Source organism: Rhinopithecus bieti, unplaced genomic scaffold (assembly GCF_001698545.2).
Source record: "Rhinopithecus bieti isolate Rb0 unplaced genomic scaffold, ASM169854v2 scaffold_13207, whole genome shotgun sequence".
Taxonomy (NCBI): Eukaryota; Metazoa; Chordata; class Mammalia; order Primates; family Cercopithecidae; genus Rhinopithecus; species Rhinopithecus bieti.
The window spans coordinates 2,001,367-2,012,953 of NW_016807866.1; the positions used below are offsets into that span (position 1 = coordinate 2,001,367).

An 11,587-nucleotide genomic window follows, 5' to 3' on the forward strand; every position below is an offset into this window, starting at 1 on the left:
ACAAAGAGAAAACAAAAATAAATGGCAGGCTGGGCGCTGTGGCTCACGCGTGTAATCCCAACACTTCGGGAGGTCGGGAGTTGGAAACCAGCCTGGCCAACATGGTGAAACCCCGTCTCTACTAAAAATACAAAAATTAGCCAAACGTAGTGGCACGTGCCTGTAATTCCAACTACTAGGGAGCCTGAGGTGGGAGAATCGCTTGAACCCGGGAGGCAGAGGTTGCAGTGAGCCTAGGTCGCGCCACTCCATCCTCGGCGACAGAGTGAGACTGTGTTTCAAAAATAATAAATAAACAGACAATGCAAATTCAAATACAGGTCTAAAGAAAACTAAACAGGTTAATGGACTTCTTAGGTTGGATGGTCAAGGAATGCCTTTAGAGATGGTTAACATTTGCAGAGTCCTTAGTAACAAGGCGTCTAGGCAAGACAGTGCAAGGCCTCTACCCGTTGTCTCGTGGTTTTTGGAGGGGAGCAGTGCTGAGTACATATTGATTTGACTATTACAAGCGCCCGCTACTTCCTGTTCCTTAAGCTTTGGAACTTTGGTCTTCTTGGTTGAAACTGGGGAGTGTGTGTTGGGGAGGGGGCGTGTGGGGAGAAAGCGTATGACTGAAGGCCTGGAAATGCCCAAAGCCAGTCTGGGCCTGATAGGAAGGCTGATAACTGATAGTGGATAGAAGGGGGATGGAGCCTTGGGAGAGGGGAAGATGTGTTATTATTTCTAGTACTGTTGAGACAGGGATCACCCAAACCCCGGAACAGGCAGTACTGGTCTGATTGGCAAATGTCTATCTCGCCAGAAGGAGAAATGGGCTACTATGTTTTCTTAGCTCCTGACTGCGGGCCATAAGGTCATACCCTTTCTCTTGAATCCAATTCTGTACTCATCAGCTTCTTACAATTTTACAGTATAGCCTTCCAGATAGAGAGCTACATGTCCACAAACTTACGTATTTTATGGGGTCTGCATATAATTGTTAATAATATTGAGAAATGTAGAAAATCGTTGCATAAGAACCCATGTTTTGACCATCCAGTTTTGTTTAAATATGTAGCTTAGTAATCATCGAGTGATTATTAAAATCACCACAGATCAAGCCCGTGCAGTATCTTTAAATTTGTCAGCCCTGGTATTTGTGGTCCTCATAATTTTATTGTAACTGCATTCTGTTCAGCATTTTCTTTTCTTTTCTTCTCTTTTTTTTTTTTTTGAGACAGAGTCTCACTCTTGTCGCCCAGGCTGGAGTGCAGTGGCTCATTGCAACCCCTGCCTCCTGAGTTCAAGCAATTCTCCTGCCTCAACTTCCTGAGTAGCTGGGATGACAGGCGCCCGCCACCAGGCCCAGCTAATTTTTGTATTTTTAGTAGAGGCAGGGTTTCACCATGTTGGCCAGTCTGGTCTCCGCCCGCTTCAGCCTCCCGAAGTGCTGGGATTATAGGCGTGAGCCACCACCTGGCCCTGTTCAGCATTTTCTTAAGGTCCTTTTCTTCTCATACAGGGCTTGTCTTAAATATCTGTGGTTAGCTCTTTCTTGGTGTGGTTTCAGCAGTCATAAATCATGCAAAGCCTGTTTTCTTGCCCTCAGGCACCCAAGTGAGTTCTGAATCTGAAGACCAAGATGACACCTGGTGTGGTCTTGTGAGTTTTCACTAGTTTTCTCTTTGTATTTGGGGTGCTGTTGCCTTTCTAGGATGAAGAGCATCTTATGACCATTTGTATCTGTTAAGCAGTCCATCAGTGATTAACATCCTGGTCTGGATAATTTATGAGTCTTTCATGATGGCTGCTGGATATTAGGCAGCCAGAAAGGAAAAGAGCAAATTTTGCTCTATTGACTGCCTTTTTTTTTTTTTTAGGTCCTAACACACTACAGATACAGTTAAAGCCTCTCTCTAATCCCATTCTCTTCTTCCCCTTCTCCAGAGGTAAACTGCTATTCTGAATTTGGTGTTTATCATTTCCATTGCATGTTTTTGATACCATTAACATGTGTATGTACCCCTAAAAATATATCCTCTTGTGTATTTTAAATTTTATTTATTTATTTATTGAGACGGAGTCTTGCACTGTCGCCCAGGCTGGAGTGCAGTGGTGCAATCTCGGCTCACTGCAAGCTCCGCCTCCCAGATTCAAACAATTCTCCTTGCCTCAGCCTCCCAAGTGGCTGGGTAATTACAGGTGCCTGCCACCACGCCCAGCTAATTTTTTTGTATTTTTAGTAGAAACGGGGTTTCACTATGTTGGCCAGGCTGGTCTCAAACTCCTGACCTCGTGATCCGCCTCCCTTGGCCTCCCAAAGTACTAGGATTACAGGCGTGAGCCACTGCAGCCGACCTTGTAAATTTTATATAAATGATGTCATACTATTTTGTATCTTGCTTTATGGCTACACCGTGAGGTTTTCTCATATGTTCTTTTCACTCACTTATTTTCCACTCCACTCCCCAGTTGACATTTATTTCTGGATTTAACCATTACAAACAATGCCTCTCATGTTCCACAGGTCCTAGTTTCTCTAGAAGTCGGATTTCTTGTTGATAGGGTACATGAATTTTACCTAATATTGTTAAATTGTTTTCTTGAGCTGATGTGCCAGTTTACTCTTTCACCAACCATGTAAGAGTTCCCCTTTCTCCGTATAATTGGTAATCCTTGATATGGTCAGACATTTTTCTAGCATTAATAAATTGGTGTTTTGATTTATACATCAGTTTCTTGTGAGTTTGCTTATTACATGCCTATCACCCTTGCTATAGTTTCTGGCCCTGCAGAGCTCAGAATCTGGCTGTGGGTCATGTAAAAAGAATGAAAACTAAACTACAGACTGGAGACGTATCTGCAAACCACATATCCAATGAAAGATGAGTAGAATCTAGAATATGTAAATAATCCTCAAAACTCAACTGTAAAAACAAAATCCATGTAGAAGATGGGCAAAATATCACAGACACTTCACTGAATGATAAGATGGCAAATAAGCACTTGAAAAGATCTTCAGGCTGGGCACAGTAGCTCACATCTGTAATCCCAACACTTTGGGAGGCCGAACTGGGCAGATTACGTGAGGTCAGGAGTTTGAGACCAGCCTAGCCAAAATGGTGAAACCCATCTCTACTAAAAACACAAAAAATTAGCTGGGCATGGTGGCAGGCGCCTATAATCCCCGCTACTTGGGAGACTGAGGCAGGAGAATCATCAGAACCCAGAAGGTGGAGGTTGCAGTGAACCAAGATTGTGCCACTGTACTCCAGCCTGGTTGACAGAGCAAGACTCCATCTCAAAAAACAAAAACAAAAGATTTTTATCGTTAGCTGTTAGGGAAATGCAAATTAAAACCACAAGGAAACATCCACTACTATAATGGCTAAAATAAAAAAATAACGACAACACCAAATGAGGAAAAGAATGTGGAGAAGCTGGATTACGCATGCATTGCTGATGGGAATATGAAAGGGTAGGCACTCTGGAAGTTTCCGTTTTTAAAAAACGGAAGCATGCCGTAACCATATAACCAAGCAATTGCACTCCTGGGTATTTATCCCAGAGACATGGAAACTTCTCTTCACAGCAGCTGTATTTGTAATAGCCACCACACTGGAAACAACCCAGGTGTCCTTCAGTGGATGAATGGTTAAACAATGGTACATCCATACCATGGAATACTATTCAGCAATAAAAAGGAACAGACAGTACATGCAACCTAGATGAATCTCCAGAGAATTATGCTGAGTGAAGAAAGCCAACCCCAAAAGGTTACATACCACGATTAAATTTACATAACATTCTTGAAGTGAGAAAATTATACATGCAGAGATCAGATTAGTGGTTGCCAGAAGTTAAGGGCAGGGGAAAAGGAGATGGGATGAAAGAGAAGTGGGAAAAGGGCAACATGAGGGCTCCTTATGGTGATGGAAATGCTCTGTCATTCATGTCTTGGTCATGCTCTGGTACTGTAGTTTTGCAAGATGTTACCCATGGGGGCAAGTGGGTAAAGGGGTACATGGGGTCTCTGTATTATTTCTTATAACTCCATATTAACCTACAAGTATCTTAAAATGGTTTTTTTAAGGCAATAATTCTGTAACTTCTTAATATAAGGTTAATGAACATTAAGAATTAAGAATTTCAAATATCAACCAGATAGGTCTGAAAAAAGGCAACACTAGCCTTGGCCTTTTTATTTTTTATTTTTTATTTTTATGAGATAGGGTCTTAGTCCGACGCCCAGGCTGGAGTGTGGTTGTGTGATCATAGCTCACTCACTGCAGCCTCGATCTCCTGGGCTCAAGTGATGCCCCACCTCAACCTTCTAAGTAGTTGGGACTACAAGGATGCACCACCATGCCCAGCTAATTTTTTTGATTTTTACCAGATATAAAGTCTATGTTGTCCAGGCTGGTCTCGAACTCCTGAGCTCAAGCAATCCTCCTGCCTTAGCCTCCCAATATGCTGGGAGTACAGGAATGAGCCATTGCACCTTGCCTAGCCTTGGCCTCTTTTTGTTTTTTTGAGGCAGAGTCTCCCTCTGTCCCCCAGGATGAAGAGCAGTGGCGTGGTCTCAGCTCACTGCAACCCCCGCCTGCCAAATTCAAGCTATTCTCCTGCTTCAGCCTCCTGAGTAGCTGGGATTACAGATCCCTGCCACCACACCCAGTTAATTTTTGTATTTTTAGTATAGACAGTGTTTCACCATGTTGGTCAGGCTAGTTTCGAACTCCTGACCTCATGATCCACCCATCTTGGCCTCCCAAAGTGCTGGGATTACAGGCATGAGCCACCACACCCGGCCTTGGCCTTTTACTTTGGGTCTTTTTAGACAGTCCCTTTTTCTGTCTGGTTGTGTCCCAATTCCTTTTTGCCCCCCAGTTGTTCCTTCTGCTTTGGGTAAGAAAAATAATGCATATTTCATGTATTATTTTCAAGTCAGCATTATTTTGAGTTAGGGCCTCTCTTATGGAGTAAGTGCATGGACTTTTTTTTTTTTTTTTTTTCCAGAAAGAGTTTCGCTCTTGTCGCCCAGGCTGGAGTGCAATGGCACGATCTTGGCTCACTGCAACCTCTGCCTCCCAGGTTGTAGCCATTCTCCTGCCTCAGCCTCCCCAGTAGCTGGGATTACAGGCCTGCGCCACCACACCTGGCTAATTTTTTTTTGTATTTTTAGTAGAGACAGGGTTTCACCATGTTGGCCAGCCTGGGCATGGACTTTTTAATAATGATTAGTAATCTCAGAAAATCTTTCTTCTTACTTTTAGAGGAAGCACTATCTGGAGAAATGAAAATAAGGTCTTGAATTAAAATACCTGATTCGGCAATAAGGGTTAAACTTATTTAGTTTGAACGTCACTAAACTTGTGTATGTAAACTACAAGGAAAATGGCTGAGAAAAATTCTTCCCTTTTGAACAAAGAAGTCAGCATGGTAAAGACAGATATATTTATTTCATATGACAGCACGTTTCACAGGATATGTACAGAATGTCTGTGTACCACTGACTTTAATACTGTACTTCTATAAAGTTTATCATTATAAATATTGTATGCCACATAAGCAATAAAATTCTTACATATAAACAGCAATCTAATATAGAGAACACAGAGTTCACAAAGAGATCTTAGTGTCTAACTTCTGCTCTGCTTTTAACAGAACTAGTAAATATTTAATAATACACAGAATAATGGCTAGTTATTTGCAGCATACCTTTAACTTTCATAACTTTGTGCATTTTCAGCAACTTGCCAAGTGTAATTTTCCTGATAAAGGCTGGGCTGCTGATATGTATATTTTAGACAGTAGTTTATATCCAATAGGAAACATTGCTCACAGAACTGCAATTTGCACTAGTGAAGTTTACCTAACAATGAATTATTTTGCTAGTGGAGAGCAAATACCATATACACTAGTCACATGGATGTTAAAGCCACAGTTTCAACAAGTTAATTCACATTTGGAAGCATACTGCTTATAGTAATACTGCTGTTTAAAAGACACTACTGCTGAAATGATTAGAACCTCCAAAAAGCACAATATAAAACTCACAAGAGTTATTTCTAACAGCAAATCCTGGCTGTTAACAGAGAAGATTACTTCTATAAATATAGTATTTTGATAACATTTGAGCATTTAGAAAAATGCTTTTTTTTCTAATAGATTTGCTTTATGTCGTAAGTGCAGTGCAGTTTGCTGTGCTTTTATCATTTTACATGTTCGTAGCCATGAACGCTATTTTTTGATATTCCCTCAATGTACATCTTTAAAGGTTAAGTGTGGACATAGGAATTTAGGTGGACATATACAACTCTTTATATAAAAGGAACGCTAATGTAAGTCTTAATGGGTAAAGATGATTGTAACGGAAACTGACAAAGAAACAACTATTGCTCAAGGAGTTTTCTGATTGGTTTACTTAATGATATCAAAATACTACATTCTGTAAAAATTCTGTGTACTTCTTCATAAAATTAATAAAAGCGGGATCAGTTACATATTGGCAGTGCAGGAGACAAAATCCACAGCTAATTTGAGGTATAGCCTCTAAAAACTTAAAGCAGCATCATAGATGTGTTATGTAGCCTCGTAAGAGGGGGGAGAACACACAGTGGATATATCCCCAATTCAAAGCACTCAGGGGACGGCTGCTTTCCCTGCTAAAAGCAAAGTTCCAGAGCAAAAGCAGCAAAAAGAAAATATGGGAGGGATACAGGCAACGTACATTCAAATGTACGCAGAGAGTACGGTTAGCTCTAATATTTCTCCTTGAACTTGGTGGTATGTGCCTTCCCTGCATATAAGGCCATAGTGCTTTTTTGGGAGCACTAGAATATCCATCCACTTGACAGTGACCACAAAAATAGGCTGTTTCCAGCGGCAAGAACCTCCTCCTGGAGAAAAGCATATGAAGGTGCTAGAGTAAAAAGTAACAAGGTTGTGTGTACTTGAAGGTGTTGGGTGTGGAATGGTAGAAAATTCTGATTCTGTGGTGAGATTATTCTAGTTTTGAAAACAAAATTGATGAAAGGTCCAAATTACATTGCAGCCATCTTTTTGGTAATGTGATATTGAAAAAGGGACTTTGTTGGAACTTTTAGGTATAATTTGGTCTGAGTTATATCCTAGAAATTAAACTATGAATTGTGAAAATATATAAATGTATACAGAAGTACATGTGTTTGTATGTATTATATATGTACACATACCTATACTTTTTTCCTTTAAAGCAATGCCTTTCAAAACTCTGTTCACTGTAACCTTGGCAGCTCTTTGGTAAATACTCATAGATACCAATTGTTAACAAGTATGAGAGGGCTGGTGGAAATGTCAGCTGAAAGTTGGGTGGGCTTTTTTGAGATTCTTCAGAAGCCTGACTGAAAAGTTTCTGAATAAGGACTGTTTTCTAAAGCAGTTTTAAGCACTTTTTATGGCTACTACTGTCTCCTATTCATCCAAAGAGAAATACATCAAAACTCCAGTTAACAATGAGAAGTGTTTTTCCTTATTTCCAATATACACATATTTCAATTCTGTACACATCAAATAGTGGTGTTTTGTGAAGATATCAGTGCACTTACAATGACTTATTGCACATAATGAAATACGAATGCCCAATTCTCTTGGCTCTACCTGCCAAAAGCAAATACCCACTGTCTTCTGTTGCATGGCGTTATCTTTCTGTAAAGTCCAGTGTGGGCGAAGCCTTAGAGGCCAAGGTCGTGAAAGGATCTACTGGAGGGCTGGTGCCAGGCAGGAGCAGAGGGACAGGAGGTGGAGGAGGTCTTCTTGATGGCAACACACAGAAAGAGACATTTGTACCTTTATTCCAGTCATCATTCAACGTCAGGTTGGAGCTGGAAAATGAACTTGGCTGATTACCCAGTAAGTCTGAACAAGCTGACTTTGACTTCCCTTTCACACCAAAGTCCTCTTCTTCCTCAAAGGTTACCCATCCTTTTGGGTTGCTAATTTTTAATGTAGACTGGCCCTGTAGATCAAAACTTTCCTTAAAGCCATCAAGTGAAGATGAAGCCTTGCTTTCATTATGACTGAGAGGCTGCAGAGAAGGGAAAGGATTGATAGTAACGGGCTCTTCTTTGGAGAACCATGAAGTTGCCTCTGATTCTTGAGACTCGGCTTTAAATGGGTTTCCAGGAGCAGCAGTCCTGTCACTGAAAGGATTTGTCCTGGTCAAGCCAGTAATAAATGGGTTTGGAGAACTTCGCATATTTTCCTGGGACTGACTCCGAGCTGGAATTGGAGGCATTGTTGGCATGCAACTTACAGAACTCAAAGTATTAACATTACTTTGCGTTACAGAAGGCAACTGAATCAACCTCTTTGGGTCTGGGGTTGGAACAGGTGACGTTTGAACAGATAGCTGAGCCTTTGATACAGCAAGCAGATTAAATGACAGATCTTCAAATGGGTCAATCTTTAATGGTGATTCTCGTTTGACACCAGAAATTCCATTTGTTTTTACCTGCAAAAGAAAGGGAGCACTGAAAAATCAGTTTATATTTACTTTTAATACCCCTATTCTTCCTGTTTCAATTATTCTTCCCTTTTAGGGGCAAGCATGTAAATTTAGAAACTAAAAGTAGCTTTGTGTAGTTTGTTACTCTGGTGGTTTAAATAAGATGAAACAGCTACAATCTTTAAAACTTTTCCAAATAAATCCTTTCTAATTAAATCAATTTTTTAAATCTCTCAAAATCAGAGCTTATTTCATTCATGCAAGTTTTGAAATGGTAAGAAGGAGAATTGTACAGAATTAACAAATTTGTTCATGCCCAGTTCTATCACATTTCAGTATGAACTTAAGACATCCATACTGATAACTTATGGTGAATCTATATAAATAAATTTCCAACACCCATCTATGATGATGATGTGGTTTCATTGTTCTTTTAAGTATGTTTTCATTTAAAATTAATGTTACTCTGGAAATTCAATTTTATAGATAAAATAAATTCTATTAGCACATTTTATTCATAAGATGAAGACTCCATCTTTCCCTCTCCCTCTTCTACTTGGAAAAATAAATTTTGAGAGTTCTTTGCTTTTTTTTTGGAGACTGAATCTTGTGTTGTCACCCAGGCTGGAGTGCAATGGCATGATTTTGGCTCACTGCAACTTCCACCTCCCAGGTTCAAGTTATTCTTGTGCCTCAGCCTCTGAGTAGCTGGCACTACAGCCGTGTGCCACCATGTCCAGCTTTTTTTTGTATTTTAGTAGAGATGGGGTTTCACCATGTTGCCCAGGCTGGTCTCAAACTCCTGAGCACAGACAATCTGCCTGCCTCAGCCTCCCAAAGTGTTAGGGTTACAGGCGTGAGCCACCACGCCCGGCACAGCTGACTTTTAATGCAAGCTCTCCTTTGCTGAATAAAGTGAGTAATGTGAGGCTGGGTGCGGTGGCTCACGCCTGTAATCCCTGCACTTTGTGAGGCTGCGGCGGGTGGATCACCTGAGGTCAGGAATTCCAGACCAGGCTGGCCAACATGATGAAACCCCGTCTCTACTAAAAATACAAAAAATTAGCTGGGCATGGTGATGCATGCCTACAATCCCAGCTACTCAGGAGGCTGAGGCAGGAGAATCGCTTGAACCTGGGAGGCAGAGGTTGCAGTTAGCTGAGATGGCGCCACTGCACTCCAGCTTGGGCAAGAGCAAAAAGTCCGTCTCAAAAAACAAAAAACAAAAACTGAGTAATGTGGCAACTTTCCGTAAAAAAATTGACCCTCCTGTCTTGTAAAAATGTTCCAAAACAGATACACTATTAGTAACCAAATGCAACCATTGCTTAAAACCAGAGGGAAAAAAGTCCTATTTTCTATTTGGTTTATGAAATCTACAACCACAATGAAGATGTGCCTAGAGTGGAGCCTGGTCCCTTCTATGTGACAGAGTTGGCTGTGAACTGTCATCAGTAGGAAGAGTGCTTGGAATTCCTTCACTCTTGCCCTAAATCCCTTGGTCCCTACTCCATAAAGAAGCTGGTTGGAGTGGAGCACAGCCAAGGGACTGCGCAAAGCCAACTGATTAGATGAAGGAAAAGAACTACGATTCTGGCCTCATGGGCAAATTAGCTTATCAGGCATTCATTATTAATTTTGAAAAAAATGTATATAATTCTTAAAACTAGAGTAGATGACTTGGACACTTATACTAACTTAAGAAAACTTCAGGGTTGGATAGGACAGGGCAAAAAAAAAATTCAGTTCAAGATTGGCAATGTAATAAAAATGAGCACTGCCCAACAGGAATTTGGATAGCTGTTAAAGCAAAATAACTATACTTTCATGAAATATATTGGAAAAAAACAGCAGCAGTCTCAATAAAATGTAACTGCATATTATGAAACACCTAGTTACTGCTTAAGAATAAGGAAGGATTGGCCGGGCGTGGTGGCTCAAGCCTGTAATCCCAGCACTTTGGGAGGCCGAGACGGGCGGATCACGAGGTCAGGAGATCGAGACCATCCTGGCTAACACGGTGAAACCCCGTCTCTACTAAAAAATACAAAAAACTAGCCGGGCGAGGTGGCGGGCGCCTGTAGTCCCAGCTACTCGGGAGGTTGAGGCAGGAGAATGGCGTAAACCCAGGAGGCGGAGCTTGCAGTGAGCTGAGATCCGGCCACTGCACTCCAGCCTCGGCGACAGAGTGAGACTCCGTCTCAAAAAAAAAAAAAAAAAGAATAAGGAAGGATGTTCACTTGTAAAAGGAAATGGTGTGGATGACTTAAGTGAATAACTTTCAAGTATCTGTTTTATTCAGCTATCCTAGAATATGCTTTATAATTGGTTGGAAAAGTATACTTTCCTTCAAACTTAGTGTGATAAATTTGTACAAAATTAAAGAGAAAACACGTCACAGACTTTACACTGTATTCTAAATGTCTTAGGTAAGTAGATCTATATGTGGAAATGTACTTAAAAGGAAATTTATATAGCTATTATAAAATTAACTCTGTATTACCAAAAATCTCTGGACTATTTATAGTTAACATAAAATGGAAATATTTGAGTCTGAGACAAAATTCTCCTATGGCAGATAGAAGCGTCCGCAACACAGACATTAGAGGAGAGGAGAATTTTGTGCTCTGCCAGCTTAGAAGTCACCTGCTGCATAACTGCTATGCATTTGAATATCTTTATTTTCATATATAGGAATATTTTTATTTCAAAATATGTTAATTTGATAGAATCAGGATCATTTTTCCCAGACTTGAAATTACAATGACAACCACATCACTATTCATCACATTAGAATTAATATGTAATCTAGGCAGGATTTGTGATGACAATATTAAAATTGGTGCTATTTTTACAGAGAAAGGTGTTGGAAGGCCCTTTAAATAATCCTGTTATACTGCCAACTTTCATCTTTCTAAACCATCAATTCTTCCTTACCAATAACAATCTTGCTACTAAAACTATTTGAAAAAATATTTCCCCAAAATATTTTTTCCTAAAAAACATACTGAATTTTGTGTTTATGTAATTACATAAATGCCATTGTTAAAACCAAGAACCAATCTGCTTTTGCCAAAAAGGCCTTCATATACCTAAATCTTACTTTCTTAAAGTTAC

At 40.3% G+C, this 11,587-nt stretch overlaps 1 protein-coding gene across 13 annotated transcripts in view; it reads right to left on the reverse strand.

Annotated features, from left to right (window-relative positions):
• Window positions 1–5,420: 5,420 nt before the first annotated feature.
• The window catches only part of SYNJ1 (synaptojanin 1), a 111,660-nt gene continuing 105,493 nt past the window's right edge, over window positions 5,421–11,587 (reverse strand). For 9 of the 13 annotated variants that reach the window (XM_017883903.1, XM_017883915.1, XM_017883904.1 and 6 more), the window contains one exon: window positions 5,421–8,476. In XM_017883903.1, the coding sequence (XP_017739392.1) occupies window positions 7,664–8,476 (813 nt within the window). In that variant the 3' untranslated portion in view covers window positions 5,421–7,663. The remainder of the gene's footprint in view (window positions 8,477–11,587) is intronic. The other 4 variants (XM_017883912.1, XM_017883911.1, XM_017883908.1 and 1 more) reach the window with 2 other exon arrangements.